Here is a 26,865-nt window from a genome sequence, read left to right on the forward strand (position 1 = left end):
CATTTTTATTTTTTCAGCTTTGCTGCGCATGCGTGAAAAATTAAAAATGACAGTTGCTTCCGTATCGAATGGTGTGCCCTTGAAAACGCGAGTACTTTAAAAATTGGATTCCGTCAGGAGTGACTTTAATGAACACCTGCAACCACTGAGTGTTCTCCACTGATACACACCATGTTTCGCTAGCGTATAACAGCACAGATTTCACGTTAGAGTTGAAAATTCGTATTTTGGTGCGTTTACTTATCTGCCTGTTTTTTCAGATATTTCTTAAACTCGCAAATGCAGCCCATGCTTTCTTAATCCGTGCGCATATGTCGATCTTGGTACCGCCGTCTGACGCCATTTGGCTACCAAGATATTGGAAGCTTTCAACATTCTCCACTGGTTGCCCGGCTACTGTGAAACTGGAAGGAGTCACCGTGTTTACATCCAACGATTTGGTTTTGTTGACGTTGATGACTAAACCTGCCGAGGAAGAGCGCTCGGCAAAGTCGTTGAGCTTACTCTGCATATCAGAGTGCCGTTGCGTGAGGAGTGCAACGTCATCCGCCAATTCGAAGTCGTTTAGGTGCTCCATGGTTATATAGGCTGCTATAACAGCCAGCGGTTTGGTTCACGGTCAATCGCATATACCAGAATCTCATCGATTACGATGAGGAACAGTAACGGTGATAGAATGCATCCTTGTCTCACGCCAGCTACGACCCGGATAGGGTCGGACAGGACCCCATTGTGCAGCACTCTACACGAAAAGGCCTCGTACTGTGCTTCGATGAGGCCGATGATTTTCTCAGGAACCCCCTTGCGTCTCAGGGCGCTTTTTCGTAGTCAATGAATACCAAGTAAAGGGACTCTTGGAATTCGTTGACCTGCTCCAGAATGATGCGGAGCGTGACAATATGGTCCACACAGGATCTTCCGGCACGGAACCCGGCCTGCTGCCGCCGGAGAGTCGCATCGATCTTCTCCTGAATCCGGGCTAGGATAATTTTGCATAGAACTTTGAGAACGGTACACAGCAACATAATGCCTCGCCAGTTATCGCATACAGTCAGGTCACCCTTTTTGGGCACCTTCACTAAGATGCCTTGCATCCAGTCGACCGGGTTTCTATTCTATTGATTAGACGGATATGTTATAGAAGCGGGCTTGGTAGTCATATGACTACTGCTTCTGCCTCATACGCAGGAGGTCCATACTCCTACTTTGTATCTTTCTCTATATTTCTCATGTTCTAGCAATCGCTAGAACTGGAAATGGACTTCCATACCGTTTCCATTACTATTCCTATACCTTCAACTTGAATATTCTAACAGTAATCTGCTAGAATTGGAAATGAACTATAGAACTCGTTTCCTACATCCAATTAGAAATTCCATCAGTTGCTTTCTCCTATCTATCACATTGGCAGCTCGTTAACCAAGTCGGACCTCTGCCTCTCGAACCTAACCCAAAAATTCCAACAAATTCCGCATGAACTCGTGGCAAGTGCAGAGGTATATTTGGCTTGCAGTGGGCGAGTGATTGCATCATCATTTCCTCCCCCTTCCCTACATTGACTTGCATTCTGACGTGGCAGGCGCCAGTATGACCTAACAAATGAGATCACCAGTACCTGTACATTGAAGATGTGTGCTAGTTCCAAGCAAACATCTGTTGGTTCCCTGTGCAAGAACAGCTGATCTGGTCATAATGGAGTAGCAACTACGAGCAGTCAATCGAACTCAAGCTCAAGCTCTACTACAAATGATACGAAGGCTTCGCCCTTTGGCAGAGAGGCCCGTGTCATCTGCGAACAAAGATTTTTGACACCCTGGTGCTAATGGTAATAACAATATGGGCCCCAGTATGCTGCCTTGGGGAACACAAGCTCTTACAAGTAATCTAACAGATTTCGAATTTTGATGGTCTAGTGAGCGGGTAGCAGTGAGCGATCTGATAAATAATTTTGGACCAGTTTAATAATGTACAGAGGAAAATTAAAATTCATCAATTTAACAATCAAACCTTCATGCCAAACACTGTCAAATTCTTTCTCTATACCGTGCACGCACCATACTTTGTAAATGTAAATAAGATACCAAATTCTCATGAGATGGCTTCAACAATATTATAATTATTGGATCCATGTGTAATCAGTTGTCAGCGAATGTAAAATTTACAAAAAATACAGTTTTTCGGGTAGACCGTCACTTGTCATTTGTGCTAAGAACACGCCATTTTGGTCATTTTCACTGTTTTCAGTACAAGTTTCGACTATTAAAATGAAAAATGTGTCATTTAACAGCGAAAACATGCATGCACTGTTATGATAACATGTATATTGTGATGACAAGTTATAATTATGTTTCGAAATTCAATTTAAACGCATTATATTACAAAAATAACCGCAAAATGCGCAAAGTTAGGAGCTGCGCAAAGTTGGGTGCGTGCACGGTATCAAGAAGAGCAACTCCAGTCGAATGATTGTACCCGTTTGGCATAAAGTCGTTTAGCATTACGGCTGTTTGGCATAATGACCGTTCCACGTAATGGTCATTTGGCATAATTGTTAGCTTTGTGATTGATGAATAACATTAAGCCATTCAGCTTCGTTGATTCTACCATGAAACATTGGACGCATGATTGTATGACGTGGCAAACGAAGAATATAGAAGGTTCCTGTAAAACAGAAATATTTCAAATGATGACTAGTGACTAGTTTTATTTTCCACGTAAGGAACACATGCCAATTATGCATTTCTCCTTTTCATTAGATCTTCTTTTTCAATGGCTCTATATTCCAACTGGAACTTTGCCTACTTTTCAGCTTAGTTTTCTATAAGCATTTCCTCAGTTATTAATTGAAAGCTTTTCTATGCCTAACATTGCATGGATATGTATTAGGGTGGTTCAAAACATCGATTTCGCTCCACAGTGCTTATCTGATTCTTTATCATGTTCTAAGTGTCCCCTGAAAATTTGAGCTCATTTGGATTAAAACTGATTTAGCACAAGCCGTTTTAAGTTTGCATGCAAATTAGTATGGGGAAAATTATTTTTTCATTGTACTGTTAATGGCGCTTCCCCATTGAGCGCAGTTTAAAAGAAAACCTACATAGCTAGAAGGAATACTCAACAGCTTTCACCCAACGGAAACCGCATGTTGATTAATTGCCCCAATAATTAGTAATCGATTTTAAGACAGGATGCGAATCTTTAGTCATGATCGTTAAACTTCTTTGAGGGCATCACTGAAATGTGCAGTGCAACATAGTAGCCTGAATTTGTGTGTGCTATCTTTCGCGCCACGAGCAACAATGTTGCCTGTTGAGGAGTTATGCAATTAGCTCCAGAAAACCACGGAATAGATTAAATTCGATTACTAATTATTGGAAAGATTAATTAAGATGCGGTTTTCACTGGGTGAAAGGTGTTGAGTATTCCTTTTAGCTATGTAGGTTTTCTTTTAACCTACGCCTAATGGGGAAGCGTCATTAACAGTACAATAAAAAAATAAATTTCCCCATACTAATTTGCATGCAAACTTGAAACGGCTTGTGCTAAATCAGTTTTAATCCAAATGAGCTCAAATTTTCAGGGGACATTCAGAACATGATAAAGAATCAGATAAGCACTGTGGAGCAAAATTTTTTGAACCACCCTAATATGTATATTGTGTGGAAAGTACAATGGATATACTATGCCCAGGGTGTCGAGAAAGTTCCCAACCCGGAAACATCCTAGACCGGACTGAGAATCGAACTCGCCATCTCCAGATTGGCAATCCTACGCCTTTGCTAGCAATGCTACTGGAGATCCCGATTTGAATATGATTTTGAATAGGAATCTTATTTGCTCATACATGAAGACATTACTTCTATTTGTCTGCATTGGCAGGTTGTGCAACGATGGTGGAATTCGCCTGGTCCCAGATTGTGTGTTAGGTTGGTGTGCCCCGTACGCAGACGGGACAGCACCATTTGTTCACGGTGGTTGGGCAGGTCCGTTCCAGGGAGAGTGGAACCTTTTACCATCCTGCAGATGTTGCGTTCTTTGTGCCATTCGTTGGCCCAAGCGGTACTCACCTGCTGCTTGATCCATCTTTTTGCGTCGTCGGCTGGAACGCTGCGGGTGATGTAGGGGCTTTCCCTGCCGATGTTGGCCAGAATGTCGGCACTTTCGTTGCCGGCAATGCCGGAGTGGCCGGGGACCCACATCAGGGTGGTATTGCTGCTGATGTTCTCCTGTATCGCTTGGATGAAGGGGTGTCGGTTCGAAGCGGAGGGCAAGGCGGAAAGCACACTTGCCGAGTCGGTCACGATTAGTAGTGGTTCGCTGCACGGCTGGGAAACAGCTTGGAAGATGGCGGCGAGAAGACGGAGCATGTGTTGGGCAGCCTGTGGGATTGGGATGAGCCGTCGCTGGAATCGACTCCAATTCCCACTTTTCCGGCGGCTCTGGAACCGTCAGTGAACCTGATGATGTGCGTTCGGTACTTGTCGTTGATGCGTTGGTTGAAAAGGCCTTGAGCCAGCTGCCGATTGGGGGCCCTGCGCAGCTGGGCCTTTAGGAAGGTTTCGATTTTCGGGGGCCTGGCAGCCCAGTCCCTTGGGCCAAGGCGATGCAGTCCGGCGTATTTGGGAAGTGGTTGTTGGGTGGTGCGATGAAATAAGTCGTCGGCCCTACCGAGAAGGTGGCAGGTGCTGCTGGAGGCCTTGGTTTTCTCCAGATATCCGACTGTTCTGGAACCCAGTGCGGCGGCGAATTTATATCGGAACGGAAGCACTCCGGCTTCGGCACACGCAATGTCCGCTGGCGTGGATGGGAGCAGTCCCGAGACGGTTCTGACCGCGCGATTGCAAATTGGGGCCAGAGATAGTGTGACTTGGTCCGAGTTGAGCGATGTGGCTTCGATGCCATACAGTAGGCGGCTGGTAATGACGGCGTTCGCCACCTGAAACCGCAGCGCTCGGTCGCTTCGCGTTCTTCTCTTCGAAATCAGCTTCAGCATATTCATCCTGGCTTTGCACGCCTCCCGGGTCTTCTTACAGTGTTCACCGAAGGTGAGGCGGCGGTCCACCGTAACACCCAGGATCTTGACGGCGTTCTTCGTCGGGATGGGGGAGCCATTGAGGTTGATGTTCTTGAGTCGGTGGCCGGAACTGCAGATATGCGTGCGTACACACTTGGTGGCAGACATTGTAAAGCCGGCGGATTGGCACCACCTGGACACGCAGCTGACGGCCGCCTGGAGTTTCCTCCTGATTGCCTTGACGTGCTTTCCAACTGCGAGCAACAGGATGTCGTCGGCGTAGACCAGAATGAAGATATCCTTCGGCAGGTTGGCGAAAACATCCTCCATTGCCACCAGGAACAGGGTGACGGCTATAACGGAACCCTGGGGTACCCCGGTTTCCTCCTTCACGGTCTTTGAAGACTGGTTCCCGAGTAAAACTCGGAAGGAACGATCCAGTAAAAAGTTTTTAACGAAGTGGAGGAGGTTGCCGGTGACACCCCAGAGGGCCAGCTTCTTCAGCACACCGGGGGTCCAAGCCCGACTGTATGCTGATGAAATGTCCAGTGAAGCTAGTTCGGTATGCTTACCCTGTATCCTGGCGTCCTCCATTATCTGGCTCAGGGAAGCGAGATGGGTACTTGTGCCACGTCCAGACCGGAAAGCATGTTGCTGGTCGTCCAGTCGGCCAGTGGTTTCCAGATATTGCGTCAGTCTCCGATTGACCATCCGCTCCATTATCTTGGACCCGACGTTGGTAAGCGCGATGGGGCGGTAGCTTCCTGCCTCGTTTGCCGGACCTTGGTGCTTCGGGATGGGAACAACGAAGCTGGCTTTCCACTCGGAGGGAAGCGTACCGTTCAACCACTCCTTTTTTTATATCTTTATTATAGAGGTTTGCAGCCCTGGGCTGGCTCACCTCTTATCGTAAAAAAAAATCATACATACATTTCATTTCACAAAGATATTTGTTGTTTGGATTCTTTTCCAAAAGGCCCAGAGGGGTGCCTTGGCAAGTTTTTTCTTCTTGGTTTTAGCGGTCCAGAAGGGTACCGTAGCAAAATTTTAAATTCTAGTTTAAAGGGAAAATTTGTTATTCTAGGGTTTTGTGCAGGAGCATTCTGGTTCCAGTGGGTGGTGCGTTTTCCGAGTGGGTGTCCTATTTCGTTGCTTGGTCGATTTGGCTGGCGGTTTTGGATTGTGTTCCGTTGTGTAGAGAGTGGTCCGGGTACTTTGCTGAGGTCGTCGTAGATTTTTGGTGTTTTCAAGTTTCGTGGCGTAGTTCATAGGGAGTCCTTTTGGGTTGCTAGTGGTGGTTCCATTTCGGTAGGGGCTTCATTTCGGTAGGGGTTGCTTCATCGAGCAAATGCCTGAATTGAAAGGTGGAGCTATGTCTTCTTTCGCCTTCTGCCAGGTATTTCAATGAATCCGAACGAAGGGATCATGTCTCCAGTTGCCTAAAACCGAGCAAATGCCTGAATTAAATAAAACAATCACATTTTCTTTTGCTTTCTGTTAGACAAAAGCATCCCTTGAAAGAAGGAATCATTGGCTAAGAGTAAGTGCCTAAAAAATGAGTGAGAATTTTTATTGTAAGAAAATGTATTCTAGACCTTACTCCGCATCCCATATTCCGATTCGGTCAATTTTCAATGCGAAACAATGGGGCAGGATTCTGCTTCGAATGCAACATGTTGCGAGCAAATCGGTTAACGATAAATGCCTAGAAAAATAAACGAGTGAGATTAGTTTGCACACACACATACCATTATGGGTCTACGGGCCTCCTATAAAAAGTTCGTTTTTGGAGCGAACATATAGCCTTTATGTATACTTTGTATACGAGAAAGGCAAAAAAGAACATATTTTACATTAGTTCCGAAATTGGTGATTTCACAATCATTATGCCAAATGACCATTATACCAAGCGACCTTTGTGCCAAATGACCTTCCAGCCAGTCGAATATCCTTCAGATTTGTTGAGTCGAATTAAATTCGTAACTCTCAATAACTGATGAGTGTTTGAATGCCAAATTGCTCATCAGCAAATATAGGATTGTCATCAATATGAACCATAAATCTTTTTAAAATAATATTTTCAAACAATTTGCTTATAGAAGAAAGTAAACTGATTTGGCGATAACTAGAAGCCTGGAAGCTGGATTTTTGTCCGGCTTCAAAATTAGAACAACTTTTCTGTTTTCTCATTTATCTGTGATGTTGAAAAGGTTTAAAACATTTGTTGAATAAATTAACCAAAAATGATAAAGAGCTCTCAGTAAGGTTTTTTTTATAAGTATGTAGAAAATACCATCGTCACCAGCCAGGGCTTTCATATTTTTATTTTTTTTAAGACATAGATCTCACTTCTTCCAAACTAGTTCCCAACGAAGGAAAGGGCTCCTCGTGACCTGATCCTCAATAGGACTAGTAAGAGAAGTTCCATAAAGTACGTCACGCAAAACATGGCGATTTTCAAATCCTTCTTTCCTCCTTCGTCACACTTTTTGCATTAAAACATTAAAACAAATTTTTGTATGACCTGTCACGCTGCTCGGAACCCCCTCCCCCTATGAGCATGACGTTCATTTATTTAGTTAACATCTAACGTGACGTACTTTGTGGATGGCCCCTAAGACCAAGACTAAAATTATGGGCACTCTCAAACTTCTGAGCAAGTTTTTGAGCCTTTTCGCCGTTTGTTAATAACATTTTATTTCCGTTTTCAAGCGCTGGAATTGGCTTTTGAGGTTTTTTAAAAGAATTTTCGTTAATTTGCATACCGTTCGACTCTGCTCATGTCTGTCTGTCCGTGTGTATGTATGTGTGTGCACAAAAGCTAAGTAAAACATTAGACAACTTTTCATATAGTAATCCTTAATCGATTTTCTCGCAACAAGTTGCATTCGAGAGGTGGTAAGGCCTTGTAGATCACTATTGAATTTTGTAACGATCGGCTGTTGCGTTCAAAAGTTATTAAGAAAATGGTTCATTGAACCATATAAGGTTGGTGTCTTTGCTAAATGCGAGAAAGGCAGTATCACTTTTCGGTGAATTAAGTTGGGTTTTTTAAATTCATTTTGCAAATCTCGTCAAATAACTTTCAAAGCGGCATCGCGAGTTTTCTGGTATTGCCTTCGCCTCATATTTTTTAAGGCGGATCAGTAGCTGAAGATCGTCATCAATAATAATGGAGTTGAATTCAATTTCACATTTACGAATTGCAATGCCTCTGGTTTCGATAATTAAATTTGTCAAAGGAACGAGAGCATTATCAATATCACTTTTGATATCGAGATGAATTGCTATCGATATTCGTTTTTTAAAAATCCCAATCAGCTCTATGATAATTAAAAGTAGAGCTGATTGGATTATAAATGGCCTCTTGTGAGATTTCAAACGCCACAGGAAGATGATCAGAGTCAAAGTCAGCATGAGTTACCAATTGGCCACACAGCTGACTTGAATCCGTTAAAACTTGATCACCAACCATCAAAATCAGACTAAGTCAATTGTCGAAGGATTTCGACTGGAAGAAAAAAAAAGTGGGTCCATTTTTGGATATTGAATAAGTTTCTTCTCAAATTTATTTAAGGCAAATCGATTGTTCTTTAGGACGATGTCTCTGAAGGTAACTCTTGAATAGCATGCCAAAGATATCCTACTATTTGTCAAAAGGATCGCTGCCCAATGGTAGCTTCTTTTCCTGTTGACTTTAAGCATAAGAGCTAATGTACAGAACCTGTTACTCTCCTCTGACGTACCAAATAACATAGAAAAATAGAAATTCTGGTTGGAATTTAAACGATTTTCTGAAGAAAGTTTTAATAATTTTAATAATTTTTTATTCTATTCTATTAAATATTGTGAAGATTCATTTTAAAGAAGCACCTTTTCAGTGACTTTGGTGTACGAGACAATGCGCTTGGAGAACTCTATATATATCTATTATGGTACAATGTTTCATAATTGATGAAAGCCTCGTTTCATGGTAGCCCTACACTGTCTACACCTGCTGCCATCTGTTGCTCGGTAACAATAATAATCATTTCTCTCACTACTACCACTAAACACAAATTGTAAACAAATTGGAAGATAGAAGTAGTGGTGATGCTTTCATCACCATATCGAACATGGTATATCGCTCTCCGATTTAGATTACTCATTCTCGCCGATGATGGCTTTGGTCCGTAACCAGCAATAAGGGAGCATCGACTCTCACAGAGGTGCATCCAAAAATGACGAGTTTTTACCCGAAGACATCCCAATAAAGTATTGATTGTTTCAGTACAGTTTTTTTTTTTTGGATCACATATCTTATCTTCAAGTTTGACAAATATTTTACTGAATGACATCATTTAAGTCGCCTCCCAGAAAGAAAACCAGAAACAATCTCTCCGATCCAAACCGGTACCTCGTGTTACCGACTTCATTCATTCTCTCTTTCGCGTCGGAGGCAAAGAGTTGCGATTCAGTAAAGCGTTCTGTCGCAGAAATCTACCTCTCGCCAGTATATCGCACTTAATTGAGAAAATTGTGAAATTAAAACTTATGGTTTTGATGCTTCAATGGATTCAATTTGAAACGCGTTGTTGTAGTGACGATTATTGATTTTCCGGTTTTTGCCATTCGTTTGAATGGATTGGTAGTTAGTTTCGCTAATTTGCATTTTTTTGTCTGTGCTGATAAGCAAATAAGACTGTGACTGCATTATTGCCATAAAAAGTCATAATAATAAGTGTCCGTTAAGGTGATTCGATTACGTATTGCAACACAAACTGTATATGCAGAGTAGGCCACGAGTGCATCAGCTGTTCCATCGCGCCTACTTAATCGATAGTGATTTTAGCTCAATGAGCACATTTTTGCATTCGGAAAGTTTAACATAAAGTCAATCTGGTATCAACCTTATAATGGCGGCGCCTGCGGAGGATAAAAATAATGACAACATGAAATCGCTGGGGTGGAAGTTTCTGCACAAAGAAACCTTCGGTGTTGGTAGGCCTCGTTATGTGACTGATTGCGGGTGATAAAGATTGTCTATCTATCAAGTTCATTTGTATATCATTTAACTTGTATCAATGCGTATACGTCGTAAAGCCGTCTGGAAATCAGTGATCGATATTCTATCTTGCTTTCGCCTTTTGTCACTACTCTACCTACGACCCAAATCATCACAGGACTCTCTCGTTAATCATTCTCCTTTTTCGGTTTTCCACCTTTCTGCTTCTTTTTAGGTGAACGTGCCAACTATGTAAACAGCCCACATGTCATTGCGATGGTAGGGCTGCCTGCCCGCGGCAAAACTTACATTTCCAAGAAGCTGTCCCGCTACCTGAACTGGATCGGTATCAACACGAAGGTATTCAATCTGGGCGAGTACCGGCGACACGCCACCGATGCCTACCGAAGTCATGAGTTTTTCCGACCGGACAATGAAGTGGCGATGGCCATCCGACAGCATTGCGCCGAAATGGCCCTGCAGGACGTTTGCCAGTGGTTGGAGAATGGCGGTGAAGTGGCGGTAAGTGAATGACTGTATTGGACTGACAACGCCGTTCAGAAAGATGATAATGATCTTTGATGATGTTGTCCAGTGGGGCCGGGGCGATGCTATAGCACGAAGTAACAACGTTTGATTAGTTCAACACAAACTACAGCGCGATATGTTTGTTTTGTACATTAAAGGTGTAATCAGAGGTTGCTCGTTTGTATAACGATGTTCGTCATTACGAGAACGAGAAAGTCACAGGTTTCAGGCAAAAGTTTGCCTCCGATGAGAGGTGTTTAATGAATCAAACTCTTCAATGGGTCTACGTTCCAACTGGAATATGGCCTGCTTTTCAACTTAATTGTTTCTTGGCATTTTCATTTAGATAAAGTAGACATCCGCCAAACTAGAAAAGCATACAACCTGAATATTATAGACATGCAAGTTCAATGTTGCTAGTAGGCTGGCGTGCTTGCAGCCGATGAGGATACTAGGAGTGACTGAGTAGGTGTACTGCCACACTAAATCTTCATACTTTGCTTCGGACGGTTCAGGCTAGTCACGGTTCTCCTATCGCTCAGAGTAAACATTTGGCTTTTGCTTTCTCCCGAGATATTTCAGTGGATTCGTTGAGATCTCGACTCCTGTCGAGTTACTTTGGTGTTGGTCTAGGTTAGACAAAGAAGAAATGGTTCGCCATCATCGATGCCTAAACGTTCCACAGACGTTTGCTCGACCAGAGTCATGTCTGATCAGCCCGTCTTTTGAGATCTAACATAAGTTTCCATCTAGTTGTGCGGGATTGCGGGCACGGCCCTCTGCGTGCGCGTTCGTACACCACCGGCACCGTGCCACAACATACCGAGGGTGCACATAATGTGACCCGAAAAATGCCTAACTATGCCTGGTCAGTTTGAAAGCCGGATGGAGGACCGAGGCAGTTCTGACTTGCAAAATTGATAGCCAGAATTAGGCATAGGGGTACCATGGCATTTTTGCATAATGTTGTTGGACCCAAACAGGGTCGACTTTCTGCCTAGGTGGCGCACCGCGTAGAAGTGTTCTGGTTTGTGGGATAATCTTTGAATTCTTAAGAATGTAACGGCGCCTAGACAAATGATGCATCACATAGATATCATGAAAGGTGATTGCTGCAGACAGCAGGACAGTGGACATGGAAGTTGATGAGAAACCTGAAATATTACAAGCATTTACCAAAAAATATAACCACAGCCACTGTAACGGTCAGAATTTTGTAAATATTAAATGTGTTTCTGTATATATATGAATGGGCGAAAATGCCATTCAAAATGTTTAAATGTTTAACTGTTCCTTAGCATAGGCAACAAGCCATAAATTTTTGCCCAATCTTTCCTTGGGCGAGTTTAGTTGTCGCCTCGAAAGGCTGGAAAGGAATGGCAGCAGGTCCAGCGTACCGAGTTATCCTTCGGAATTGTGCAGTCACGAATATGCTCGAAGAAATTTCGGGAAATGGCGAATCTCAGGATTGTCCGGGATTCACTTTCCTTAATCTGAGGGAACATAGATTCTGCCATTTCGTCTGTGAACAGCCAGTGTATAGGAAGTGTGCGCGTTTGTTAGTTTATTCGTTTTGTCTAATAAGTATGTTAAATAGAGTGACGTTAAGTGCATAAGAATAATTAAATATTTGTGCGTCCTTAGATTAGTAGTAAAGTGTGCGTAGTCTGGATTTGTATGAGATAATTAAATTAAAGCCAACGATATAAGGTAGTGTGCTCGATATGTACTGTACTGTGCTTGTGCTTAGTGTTCTGTTTAGCCGTTTTGGCTATTTAATTCGCAGCAACCGTACTCGCACCCAAGCGTACGAATTCCTTCCCCTCTACGGACGAAAGCCTTCCCAGCAACCGTTAACCCGCTGGGTGTCAACAAATCGTCCGGGCGAGGCCTGCGGGACCTCATCGTGGACAGGGTCCAGAAATCGGTTCGTTTCTTCGTACCACCAACCGCCATCACAAGCTGCCACCGCGGGTCGCCATCGCTGCATCGTCACTGCTAGAGCGGGCAAGCCAACCGCCATCAACCAAACAGGCGACATCGTCGCTGCTCGAGACGGGCACATTGACCTGCCCGTAGGTCTACGACTGGGTCGGTAAGCCATCCAGAATCCGGTGAGTCAATCCAGTGGAAGTTTTTTTTGTGGAGTGGGGCGTCCGCTGAGGGCGCCTCGTAGTCGTTTTTTTGTCCAGTCAAAAGACTGAAGGAATGTGCCCATAAAAGCCATTCACAAGATTTGGTGACCGTGAAAGCGTGCGTGACGATTTGCCGCCGCTAAACCTTTCTTGTCACCAGGAGCGCAGACTAGCCCCACGTTGGGCGCCATTTGTAGCTAGCAGGGCCGATCCGCCCTTAAACACGTGGCTTAAGCGCCACTCCACGGGGGAGACCACGTGTGCAGATTTATTGCCCGGACGAGACTCTCCTTAGGGCGAGTCCATTTAATCTCCTCGAAAGGAATTTTACGAATCGTTTCAGCCAGCTAGCGAACCAACGACCGAACGGGTTTACCCTATTTATCGCAACTTCCTCATACACCCAGAAGGCACTCAGATATTTCGGTGAGGGATCCACCCATACTCAAATGCGATGCAACAGGCTATGCTGCTCGCAACATCTCATCATCGGAGATCCACCGATCGTCGCGCAACAAACAACACATAGAAAGTGGACTGACTGCCCCTTACGTCACACTCCCATATGGTGGAGGACGGGACTCGAAACAAACAAACGCGAAGTGACGTAAAACACATATAAATCAATCAAACAGCAGGGAATTGGGACAGAACTAACATTTATTATAAACAAGAGTCGAAATAGCTTTTAGGTTTACATGTATTTGGTTTCATTGCTCATTTTCATTCATGTTCAGATTGTGTTCGTCCTCTCTACTCTGTCCCTACTATGTGTGCGTTCTCTCTCCCTGTCTAGTTCTCATGTACTCATGTGCAAAATGTTCTTGATGTGACATCACATTTCTAGCAGCGCATCGGTGGGGCTAGTCTACGCTCCTGGTGACAAGAAAGGTTTAGCGGCGGCAAATCGTCACGCACGCTTTAACGGCCACCAAATCTTGTTAATGGCTTTTATGGGCACATTCCTTCAGTCTTTTGACTGGACAAAAAAAAACGACTACGAGGCGCCCTCAGCGGACGCCCCACTCACAAAAAAACTTCCACTGGATTGACTCACCGGATTCTTGATGGCTTACCGACCCAGTCGTTGACCTACAGGCAGGTCAATGTGCTCGTCTCGAGTGGCGACGATGACGCCAAGCGCCTGCTTGGTTGATAGCGGTTGGCTTTCCTGCTCAAGCAGCGACGATGCAGCGATAGCGATACGTGGTGGCAGCTTGCGATGGCGGTTGGAGATACGATGAAACGGACCGATTTCTGGACCCTGTCCACGATAACGTCCGCCAGGCCTCGCTCGGACGATTTGTTGACGGATCGTCCGGCTTCCAGCGGGTTGACGGTTGCTGGGAAGGCTTTCGTCCGTGGAGAGAAAGGAATTCGCACGCTTGGGTGCGAGTGAGGTTGCTGCGAATTAGATAGCCAAACAGCTAGACAGAACACCTCAGCACAAGCACAGTACAGCACATATCGAGCACATTACCTTATATCGTTGGCTTTATCTTAACTATCGCACACAAATCCTGACTACGCACACTTTACTACTAATCTAAGGACGAACAAATATTTAATTAATCTTATGCACTTAACGTCACTCTATTTAACATACTTATTAGACAAAACGAATAAACTAACAAACGCGCACACTTCCTATACACTGGCTGTTCACAGACGAAATGGCAGAATCTATGTTCCCTCAGATTAAGGAAAGTGAATCCCGGACAATCCTGAGATTCGCCATTTCCCGAAATTTCTTCGTGCACATTCGTGATTGCACAATTCCGAAGGATAACTCGGTACGCTGGACCTGCTGCCGTCCCTTTCCAACCTTTCGAGGCGACAACTAAACTCGCCCAAGGAAAGATTGGGCAAAAATTTATGGCTTGTTGCCTATGCTAAGGGACAGTTTAACATTTAAACATTTTGAATGGAATTTTCGCCCATTCACATATATACAGAAACACATTTAATATTTACAAAATTCTGACCGTTACACCACGCACATTGTTTGTTGTTGATACAACCCACATTGATATATATTGAACGAGCAAAACAGAATCCGGATACAATTTCGAAGCCTGTTGGATATACGTTCGCATTTACGTCCCATACCGGCCACGGTAGCACCTTTGTAATCATGGCGACATAAATCCTTTACTTTTAAAAGCTACCAGAAGACTTCCATTTTCTGTTTTACAGTCTACACTAGCCATGGAAGTTTTTCAAAGAGAGATATGGTTGGACAGACTGGTAGAGCTTGGTATTAAAGTGCTGTTCTTGGAACTTGAAGATCGAAGACTGGGGCACGGAGACTCCCAACAGATTGTACTGAATCCGTAGCAGGTCTCTAAGGTTTAGAATCTCTAGTTTCTTTGCAAGATACGGAGAATCTTCCTCTTAATCTCACTTTGTTCCATTCGCAGTTCCAATGTTGTCGTGGGTATGCTACGCTTCAAGTATGTGTGTCGTTAAAGGAAGCTTTTGCTTTACCACCTTGTAGTTCGACCAAAGAGCTGTGTGAACCATTGACCTCTTGTTATGGTTCCTCCCGGTTACGCAGGTAACATTAACACGTAACGTTCTCTCGAACGCTTTTGCAACGAAAGCGTCTGAAAAGTAAATTAAAATATAATACATTTTTCGATTTTTATATTGTTTTAGTACAAACCTGTAGACGCTTAATATCACTAGAATACTGCAATTTTATTCCGGAAAAATCATGCCTTTTCTGCCTTTTCAAAATCCAAGATGATAAATTTAGGATGTAGTTCAATCGCAAAGTTTCAAACGCGTAGTTGAACTTTCTTGCGTTTTGTTTTTCAGTTCAGTCAGTTACAAAAATCATTATGTGATGTTTGTGGTCACGGATACATTTCTGCCAGAAAAAGCTTTTGAGTTCATCTGTACAATGAACAATGAGATCTATATTAACGACCACACTCATATTTCCTCCAAGTGTATTCCGTTTTCGATGCGTCATCATCTTTTGGGATTTATTATACGTTCGAGTTTCAACCATTGGACTGACATCGTGGGCGCATCGGTGTAGCTGATTAAAATATGTTCGTCACCTTATTTACGAGTAACTACACGACATTCAAAAGCTCCTCTTATCTTTGCAATATTTCCTCCTGGCGCAGACTCAATCTGAAAAATGAGAATTGTGTTATTACTATTTTTAAATATTTCCAACCCCATAATACCCATTATACCTCTTTGTTCAAATAGAGCAGATGTTTGTTGACGCTGAACATTTGCTTTCACACACGAAAAGGCACCAACACCGCAAGATGGATTAATCTGGGTTAGTCCAGTTTGAATTCCTTTTTTATGGTTTCCATATCATTTGGAAGCAACTGCTATTGAGTACGCTGTGCTTGTGTCCAGTTGGTAAGGGCATATCGTTTTGCCTGACAACTCATCCGTAGGCTTCGCACTAAGATCTCCTTAGATGCAGACGGGCCAAGATCTAACTTTAGGCTCTGAAGGGTCCCGTTTTGTAATGATAAGTTGCTTAAAAATTGCAATTTCTGCACTTGCTTTTCTAATCCACGGAATATTCAAATGTATTAAATGTATTATATACTCACCCTTATTCTTGTTTACGTACGAACGCGCTTTCGAACAAAAGCCTATTACGTTTTCCTATTTATGCCAGCAAAGTCAAATGGGGAAACGATTCGAACGAACTGTATTCGCAAGGCATATTTAAAAATGAAACAAGCTAATTTATTTGCCGATCGGACTAGAACGAACTCAGTGCAATTCAGACATAAACAAATATTTAACTGTGGTTCGCCGGGTATGTTAGGTTAGGATTATCTTTTAAGTTATTATAAAACCATCCACAGCTCTCGCACGACATACTCAGCAAAAGTTGTAGTAGGTAGCCCTTATAAACTTTATTTCTAAGTTATGGGGTACAAGATTCTTTTTGAAATCGTCTAGAAATATAAAAGACAATTGAGCCGCTGCCACTCCGCCGGCCTGCATATCATTAATAAAATTAATCTAACAACGAAAACAAAAAGGCAAATTTGTCTTCTATTTTATATATGCCAGATCTGAGAAATTAATTCAGTTTCTAACTAAAAACTTACCCTCAACACTTTAGCTGTTAATACTTTATTTTGATCAATCATGGTATCAATATTAAACACCCATCCGCTCCCGCAAGCAAAGACCCAAACCCCGGTCCAACGAATCCGACAGCGAATTCACTCAATCCAACACCATCAAAAGGTAGTAGAAGACTTCACTTACATATTTACTGTGTCAGTCCGCGCGGGATCGACGCTCGAAGCCCCGTCAGGATTTTCAATTATTGAGTATATGTAGGGCAACAATTTACCAGCCGAGATTTCAAACTTCTCTGGAAAGTCGCTGGGAGTCAAATGAATGTTGTTTGCATGCTCGTTAACGGCTGCTTCGTGTGGACTGACGATGGTCTGTCTAAGATTGTGAGAGCCGACGAAATGACGACCTATTTGAGCGACCTTCTCTGAAGTAGTTATGAGCGATCTATAAACGATCAATTGTTTTCTAATAGTATCAAAGGTGGAATGGGCCGAGGCTTGGACTTTAGAATTTCCTATTGGATAAATAACTATTTCTGAGGTACACCATTCTGGCCTGGATGATTTCTGTCAAGCGATTGCAACGTGTCTTAAGCGCAGGCATCCCATTACGTTGGTACTGCCTGCGAGTCACATTTCGTAATTGGATCAAATCTTTGGTGAGTACATCAATGGTTAGAGTGTTACTTACCTGCCGAGCCATTGGAGCGTGTAGTTTACGAGCATGGAACAGCGCCTCTTGGATGGTTTGCAGCTGCTCGTCGATTTCCTCCGGTGTTGCCGAATGTTGCTGGTAGTCCATGTCGACTCGATGATAGTTTTGCCGAGTCTGTTGATGTCAATTTACCGAGGAGCCCAATTCCGCCACCACCGCGAAGTGTTCTTACCTAAACTTCTGGTAGACGACCAGCTGCGATATATGGTCGTTCATGTTTGTCATGTACAGGTCGAAGACTGCATGGAATCCGAACCGACTCATACGAGTAGGGGAATCCGGGCTCAGGATCATGATGTTGCGGTCCTCTGTTTCGGTGCACCAGATGGCGCCATTTCGATTGTCGCGACTGTTGCCTCAGGTTTGAGGATTGATATTCAGGTCGCCGGCAATGTTATACTGATCTTGTCTCCGCGTTAGCTTGATGGTGTCCCTCCGAAGGTCCGCCGATGGTCAATCACCGGCTTTGGCAAGTCGGGCAGTACACCGCAACGAGCGTGATTGTGCCGACAAAAGTGGTTGTTGCTAATATTGCAACGAAAGAGACAAATTTCTGGTTCTTTAAACGATTTATTGAAGCACAATCAGTTTCAGTGACGATGACGACAGTAGCGTTAAAAAATCCCTGACAAATGACATAATTTGATACGTAATATGAGTATTTCATGTTGTTCATAATAGATTTAAGGTTTCATATTTGTATATAAGTATCATTTAGGGTAATAGCATATGTAATAGTATAGGGTATGTAATTTTAGGGTGACTTACATTTAGTGTCTCTTTTTAGTTATTTAGTCCTTTAATCGATGGTGGGTGATCTGCTTTAGATCCTGATACTGTTCACTTCTGCCTTTGCTTGGAGTTTCCGTATGGATTCGTTTGATAGCTGTGCTTACTCGACGTAGTATTAGATTAGATTTAGCTATATTGTACCAACATGAGACCACCAATTCATGCTATGTGGTTCATTTAGAATAAATAATGCACTGTAGGATATTATTAAGTAGTACATAAGCAATAATTTCAAGTAGAATTAAGAAAAATAGTATTTTAAGTTGGTTTGTGAACACACTCTCTGACTTGCAATTATTTATCTGCTCTTCCCTGCTGACGTTTATCGGTGTTTATATCTCAAGTGTTTTTGTACCTTAACTAACATTTTGGTGATGCGACGCGTCCACTTTTAATGGTCTGTTGACACGAGCAGGTACGTATCATTACGGCGGATGGATGTACGGTGCGAAGCAACGAGAAGTTGTGACACTCCCCCCCAAGTGCTTCGGAATCACTGGTCCGATGTACTTACGGTTGCACCGACGTCCAAAACTGCGAGCTTTACGGATGGTCTCTCCAGGATTCCAGTTGCGGTCTGCACTACAGCACGACGTACTTGTCCATCTTCGGACCGAATTACACGAACCACGCGGCCTTTTGGCCAACAATTCCTTGGCATTGTATCGTCTACAACGATGACGATGTCTCCCTCAGCTATTGGTTTCACGTTACGAAACCATTTCGTCCTTCGAGTTAACGTTGGCAGGTAGTCAGCTACCCAGCGTCGCCAAAAACGGTTCGCGTAGACCTGCGACATCTTCCACGTGTGTTTTAGTGCGTAACTACTATCATCGAATGCGATCGGGGGCTTAGAACCATCTGACGATCCCATCAGAAAGTGATTCGGCGTGAGTGCTTGAGATAGCTCATCATCTAGGGGCAATTCTGTCAACGGCCGTGAGTTGATAGTTAGTTCAACTTCGGCTAACATGTTTCTCAGAAGTTCATCGGTAGGTGTGCGTGGGAGTTGGGTGTGCTTCAGGTTTTTCTTTACCGATTGAACGAGGCGCTCCCAAGCTCCACCAAAGTGTGGAGAAGCAGGTGGATTGAACGACCATTTGGTGTCAGAAGTGATGAAATGTTCCATAAGTTTTTCCTGATTCAACTGCAGCAAGGCTTTTTTCAGTTCCCGACTGGCTCCTATGAAATTTGTTCCACGGTCGCTTATTATTTCCAGAGGGCTTCCCCTTCTTGCTATGAAGTTCCGGATGGCGATGATGCAGGAGTCCGTCGTGAGGCTATGGGCGAGCTCAAGATGTATTGCTCGCACAGTCAGGCAAGTTATCAACACTCCCCAGCGTTTCTCTGTCCTCCGACCGACTACTACATGTATTGGTCCAAAGTAGTCTATACCTATGTACGAGAACGGTCGACAGAAAGCCTTTAGTCGTGAAGGTGGAAGAGGAGACATTTCTGGTACGGCTGGAATCGCTTGACGGTTCTTGCAAACTTGACAACGAGAGCGCACACGGCTGTATGTTGAGCGAATCTGAGGTACGTAGAACCTACGACGAATTTCATTTAGCGCTGTCTGATGATTTATATGGAAGAACTGTTGGTGAACACTGGCAACAATGAGTTCGGTGACTGGGTGACGTTTGGGTAGGATTATCGGGCGCTTTGTGCATTCATCGACGAGTTCGCAAGCGTCGATTCGGCCCTTCATTCGTAGTAGTCCGTCTTTGTCCAGAAATGGACTAAGTCCATATAGCGAGCTACTTTTTGTCAACACATTCTTCCACGGAATGGATTTCGGCTTTTTCAGTTGATATATCTCTGCGCCAAACTCAGCTTCCTGCACCTGCTTTAGAATAAACAATTCAGTCTCCTTTAGTTCTTCTTGAGTCAGTGGACCGGTGATGATATTCTTTTTCGCTAACTTTCGGCGAAGGTTGGTTGGGTAACGTTTCACGTATGCTACGCGGCGTAGCAAGCTCTTCCAGCTCGAAAAATCCTCCCACCGGAACAGCGCGGTGTGTACGAAATGATGCAGAACGTGCGGACGTCTTTCTTCTTCAGTTTGACCATACTTTGTCATTGTGATGGGCCATTGCTCTTCTGATTTCCATAGAAATTCTGGACCACGGAACCATCGGCTATCAGGAGAAAGATCCGGCAGCTTCTGCCATTTTGTGGCTTCATCAGCTACATTCATTTTCGACGCAATCCAGTGCCACTCGTTTGGCTCAGTTGTCTCCAACAGCTCACTGACTCGTACCCCGACAAACTGACTATATTTCCGATGATCAGAATTAAGCCAGCAAAGGACATCACGTGAATCTGACCAAAAGAATCTTTGTGTAGGTTTTCGCTTGTGAGTCTCCATAATTTCGTTTGCTAAGCGGGCTCCAATAACTGCTGCTTGAAGTTCCAGCCTGGGAATCGACACGTACCGCAATGGAGCTACACGTGTCTTCGCGCCGATCAGGGCGCATTCCACTTCGCCTTTTTCCTCAAACCGTAGATAAGCAACCGTCGCAAATCCGTTTTCCGACGCATCAACGAATACGTGAAGCTGCATAACATTATTAACTCCCAGACCGGTACTTATCCGGTAACACCTGGGAACGCAGACGGTTTCTACATTTGGGAGAACTCGTAACCATGTCTTCCACTTTTCGCACTGCTCGGGCTTGATACGATCATCCCATTCAACACCGCTACGCCAAATCTCCTGAAGAAGTATTTTCAGAAACATGAGTAGGTTTGCCAACAGTCCTAATGGGTCGTATATCATCATAAGAGTACTCAAGATCTGCCTTTTGGTTGGAGTTTCCGTATGGATTCGTTTGATAGCTGTGCTTACTCGACGTAGTATTAGATTAGATTTAGCTATATTGTACCAACATGAGACCACCAATTCATGCTATGTGGTTCATTTAGAATAAATTATGCACTGTAGGATATTATTAAGTAGTACATAAGCAATAATTTCAAGTAGAATTAAGAAAAATAGTATTTTAAGTTGGTTTGTGAACACACTCTCTGACTTGCAATTATTTATCTGCTCTTCCCTGCTGACGTTTATCGGTGTTTATATCTCAAGTGTTTTTGTACCTTAACTAACATTTTGGTGATGCGACGCGTCCACTTTTAATGGTCTGTTGACACGAGCAGGTACGTATCATTACGGCGGATGGATGTACGGTGCGAAGCAACGAGAAGTTGTGACAGTGGTAGTTGGCAGCAGACGACAGTTGATGTAGATGCAAAGGGCGAAGGCCACACCAAGATGAATACACAGCTAGGTGCAAGATGAATACAGTAGTAGGTGCTCCAACCCAAGATGAATACACAGCTAGGTGTTGCAGTCTGCCCAATTTATGGACGAGAAGAAGGCGGGGGTGAAAAATTCATTTTCGGTGCATAACATAAACAAACCGGCTGGCTCTCCCATACTAAAATCCAAGATGGCTGAATCGTGAATTTGGCAGATTGGAATACCCACCTATTAACCCAGTTGGACACATCTGGAATCAGTCTGTGGGTCCAACGACCTTTGACTGCGGTGTCCCATGCTCTTTGCCATTTAAGCAACGAAGCTGCTCTCTTGACACGTCGCACTTGCACCGAGACCCTTTCGTTGTAGCACTCCACATCTTCCTCTAGGAGTATGTCAATCGGCATCATTCCAGCTATAACGCACACCGCCTCATATGATATGGTGCGATATGCGCTCGCGACACGTAGGCACATCAGCCGGTGTACTCTGATCAATTTCTTTACATTGTACTCGGCTTTTAGTGCTACGGCCCATGCCGGCACGCCATAACGGATGATAGACAATGCTACGCCAGCTATCACGCACTTGACTATGCACCGCCGATCTGTTGGACATCATTCGTGATAAAGATTTTATCGCCAATGAAGCCCGCTGACATGCATAATCGTCGTGGCTCGTAAAATTGAGCTTATCATCGATCATCACGCCCAGATGCTTGAGAGACCTCACGGAGTTAACTGTGCAGGTCCCTACTCTTATCCTCGCTTGCTGCAACCCATGGCGGTTATGCACTACCACGACTTCCGTCTTGTGGTGTGCGAGGGATAACCGTCTCGAGTTGAGCCATTCCTCCATTCTGCCAATCGCGTATGAAGCCTTCAGTCTAACTTCGTCGAGAGTGCCACCTGCTACTTCTAGCATTACGTCATCCACGAAGCCTTCTAGAAGCCGCACCCGCAGACACTACGATCGACTTTTGACCAGCATCAGTGTCGTATAACAGCACCCTGTTCTGAAAATAACTTTTCAGTATCCTGCACAGTGCACAGGTAATCCGGAACTCTCAATCGGTGCAGGGAGTCAGCAATTGCTGGCCAGCCAGCATTGTTAAACGCGTTTTTTACATCAAGTGTAATCAACGCGCAGTACCTAATACCTCTTCTGTTTAAACCACTCGCTATCTTGGCCGTATCCGTTACCGCTCGAATTGCTTCGATGGTAGAACGGCCCTACGGAAGCCATACTGGTTGCTGGATAAGCCACCAGCACATTCTGTATAGACCGACAAACTATTCAGAATGACCCTTTCTAGCAGCTTTCCAGCTGTGTCGAGTAGGCAAATTGGTCTGTATGCCGAAGGATCCCCCGGCTGTTTGCCAGGCTTCATTCATCCATGCATCTCTGGAGGCAGCTCCTGAACATATCTGGATTGGCAAGAATGGCGTGTTTAAGGGCCAGGTTTGGAATACCATCCGGGCCTGGCGCCTTATTGAGCTTAAGTTTTCTTGCGGCTACGATAAGCTCTGGTTAGTCACTAGCGGTACCACGTCAACTGACTCGTACGGTGTAGCGGGCCAGTCCGATGATTCATGTTTCGGAAACAATTTCTCTACTATACCGGCTAACATCTCTGGGGATCTTTCAGGAGGTGTGCTATTGGTCCTAGACATCACTATCCTGTATGCATCTCCCCACGGGGTGTCATTTGCCATCCTGTACAGCTGTTCGAAGCAGGCTCACTTGCTACATTTTATCTCGTAGTTCAGAGCTCTGCTCGCTGTCTGGAATACCCCACGTTTATCGAGTCGCTCAGCGTCTGTTCTAGCACGTCGCAGCCTTCTTTTAGCTCTAAGACAGGTTCTACGAAGGTCTGCAATGGTGTCAGACCACCAGTACACTGGTTGTCGATTTCCTGGGTGCTGGGTCTTCCTTGGCATCGCCACGTCACAGGCACGTGTAAGTACCTCTGTCAGTTCGTTACCGCTCAGTCCTGTAGTCCTACTCTCCCAGCGCAGCGCCTCCTCCAACAGCTCTTGATTGAACTGTGAGGTGCGCCATCCGGGACCAGTTGGACCACCTTTTCTCGTCGTAGTTTTCCGGGTATACTCGACCATAAAACGTACTTCCTGATGGTCGCTAGAAGTATGACCCTCGAGGACCATCCATCCTGGTTCTTCAGTCCATCCTGCGCTGCAGAAGGTGACGTCGATACATGAATCACCGCTCGGTCCTCTAAACGTTGGCACTTGACCTTCGTTCAGCAGAATTACGTTTAATCCCGCTAGAGACTCTAGCAGGATATAACCTCCGTTAGTAAACCGGGAACCCCAGTCCACTGCCCACGCATTGAAGTCACCTGCTACAACTACTGGTTTAAGGCCAGTTAGTTTCGCCGCAAGAATATCAACTACCCTAGTGTACTGCTCTATACTCCATCTATGTAGGAGGACAATAGCAGCTACAAAAGTAAACACCGTTTACCTTTGTTATGACGAAACCCTCATCGTAGGGAGAAGATATTATCTTCTGGATGGGGTATCGCCCACAAGTCCAGATTCCCACTATACCGGACTTGTCCGCAATCCAGCTGCCGTTACAGGCAGGGATGCGGTATGGGTTGGACAGCAAGGCAACATCAGCTTTAAACTCGATAACCGACTGTTGTAGCAGCAGCTGGGCCGCCTCGCAGTGGTTCAAGTTTAGCTGTGTTACTTGCACGTCTGGACCCTTCTAGAGGCCGGACAGGTCTGCGCACCGGTGAGATGCCTGGGTCACGTAGTCTGGCTTTAAGGAAACGGCCATCTCTTTGGGTGGAGTGCTGAGTCAGATGGACGATGGGTGGTCTCATCGGATTCAACTCAAATTGGCTGTCAGGATTCGGTAGCTGTATTCCCTGTTGTTGGTGTTGATGATTTTGTTCTTGTTGTTGTTGCTTGTGCTTTTGTTGGAGGCTTTGCAGATTTCCGATATTTGGTGCATTCTGTTGGTTGTGGATTTGTTTTTTTTTGACCAGGTTTATCGTTTCACCTTTTTTGAAATTGATGAACAATTTTGCAGCAGGAGCAGAGAGAGCTGCAATTGGGTGGTATGTAGATGCTGAGAGTAGCTGTTTGCCTGTAGCTGTGTTGTTATTGTTGTTGTTTTTGCTGTTGTGAGAAGTTGTGACCTTGTTTTGGCTTCTGTTGAGGATTGTTGGTGGTGCTTTTTTATGGTGTATTTTACTGTGAGTCGCTATTTCACTCAACGCATTATCGGTATAGGTGTTTCGGGAAATTTCATGCTGCCGGTATTCTTCCAGTTTGTTCCAGTCTGGGCTCCAGCTACATTTGTTACTCAAAGTAGACCAGCGCACAGGTCTAGACCGATCGAGCTGGCTGCTGCTTCGAACTGGAATGAAATGGAGCATTCGATTTCCCTTTCCAAAAATTTTGCAAAATTCAGTTGCATGTTTTTAAAAATTATAATTTGAATATTATTTGACGTATGAGTTCACCATTTTTTTTATTTTTTAAGGTACCTATTCTTTCGAATTTCTATTGTTAACCCTTTTTTTCCTACGACTTTTTCAAAGATTTCAATAGGAAGGAATTACCTTTGGGAAAATACTTGAACATTTGTTTGGCATAGCTAAAATGAGCGGAAAATGAAAAACCCTGATTAATCCACCTAGCGGTGATGGTGCCTTTCTCGTGCATTATAAAAATAGTATTTTGGCCATTACTCTTGAGCCCATAGTCCGATCTGGCCAGTTTTCAATAGGAAACAATGGGAGAGTATTCTGCGTCGAATGCAACTTGTTGCGAGTAAATCGGTTAAGGATAAGTGCCTGAAAAATGAGTGACATTTTTTAAATAAATTTTTCTATAAAATGGTGGTATTTTGGCCATAACTTCCGAGCCCATAGTCCGATCTGACCAATTTTCAATAGGAAACAATGGTAGAGTATCCTGCGTCGAATGCAACTTGTTGCGGGTAAATCGGTTGAGGATAAGTATCTGAAAAATGAGTGACATTTTTTTACTCAATTTTTCTATAAAAAAGTGGTGTTTTGGCCATAACTTCCAAGCCCATAGTCCGATCTGACCAATTTTCAATAGGAAACAATGGTAGAGTATCCTGCGTCGAATGCAACTTGTTGCGAGTAAATCGGTTGAGGATAAGTACCTGAAAAATGAGTGACATTTTTTTTTGGGCGGGTGCGCACAGACACACACATACACACAGACATCACCTCAATTCGTCGAGCTGAGTCGATCGGTATATAACACTATGGGTCTCCGGGCCTTCTATAAAAAGTTTGTTTTTGGAGCGATCATATAGCCTTTACCGTATACTTAGTATACGAGAAAGGCAAAAGTGTTTCAATTGTATATCAATAGTGACTTGATTGTTCTCAATAGTACCACTATTTTTCACAAAATTGATTATATAAGTAGTATGATACCATGAAGATATGCTAAATACTGTTTTTTTTTTGTTAAAACAATTCGATAAAAGTTAGAAGGTGCAAAATTTGGTGCAGCTCTACAGCTACCATGACAAGGAAAGGGTTAATAAGTTTTTCAATTCCCCTGCACATTAATCAACATCTAAATAACACAACTTCTATTTTTCAATTGCAGGTATTTGACGCTACCAACTCGACCCGCGAACGTCGTCGCATGATAAGGGAAATCATCGTACACAAAATGGGCTTCAAACTGTTCTTCGTCGAATCGATCTGCGATGATCCAAGGATCATCGAACAGAACATCATGGTAAGGGCTTTGTACTCCTTGTTTTCTCTTAATTCAACGATTTCATTTTCGATTGTTCATTACATATTATTTTTTGTTCTTTTCAACATACCAAAATTTTTCCAAAAACTACACTACCCATTTCCGGTTTGATTCGATTTGTGATCGTACTCTAACTTCGAACTATTTGTATTTTGCGTTTATCCCCGATATCCAAATTCCCACCAGACAAAGATCAGCGGTCTTGAGTTCATGCCGCCGCTGGTGTCCTTTAACGGTGCTGAGGTGATTATACTGTACTCGTAGAATCAGGCCACTCGTGTACCATTTATTTATATCCGGGTGCAGACAACTTGTGCCTCATTTTCGAATATACCGTTTTTTGGATTGGCATGCGAAAGCAAACCAAAATAAAGTAATAGCGTTATAGTTGCAGTTGTCTTGACCCGTTTTTTTTGTACGTGTTTAAATTGTTCCCATATTCATGGCCACACCGTGTGAATACCACCTAGCTGTGTTCCATTCGTGTACGTGTATGTTCCCTCGAAATTTAGTCGCTTCAATCATCAAACAATGGTTGCTATTTAAAGTTAACAAAGTCAATGGAATTTTGTACCACTTTT

General features: G+C 43.8%; 1 protein-coding gene across 5 annotated transcripts in view; it reads left to right on the plus strand.

The window, feature by feature from the left end:
- LOC134226479 (6-phosphofructo-2-kinase/fructose-2,6-bisphosphatase) overlaps positions 1–26,865 on the plus strand; it is a 106,350-nt gene that overhangs the window by 60,479 nt on the left and 19,006 nt on the right. For 4 of the 5 annotated variants that reach the window (XM_062707286.1, XM_062707284.1, XM_062707285.1 and 1 more), the window contains exons 2-3: positions 10,234–10,520; positions 26,129–26,263. In XM_062707286.1, the coding sequence (XP_062563270.1) occupies positions 10,234–10,520; positions 26,129–26,263 (422 nt within the window). Of the gene's footprint in view, positions 1–9,433; positions 9,995–10,233; positions 10,521–26,128; positions 26,264–26,865 lie in introns of those variants that run through there. The other variant, XM_062707287.1, reaches the window with a different exon arrangement.

Source organism: Armigeres subalbatus, chromosome 3, assembly GCF_024139115.2.
Source record: "Armigeres subalbatus isolate Guangzhou_Male chromosome 3, GZ_Asu_2, whole genome shotgun sequence".
Lineage (NCBI taxonomy): Eukaryota > Metazoa > Arthropoda > Insecta > Diptera > Culicidae > Armigeres > Armigeres subalbatus.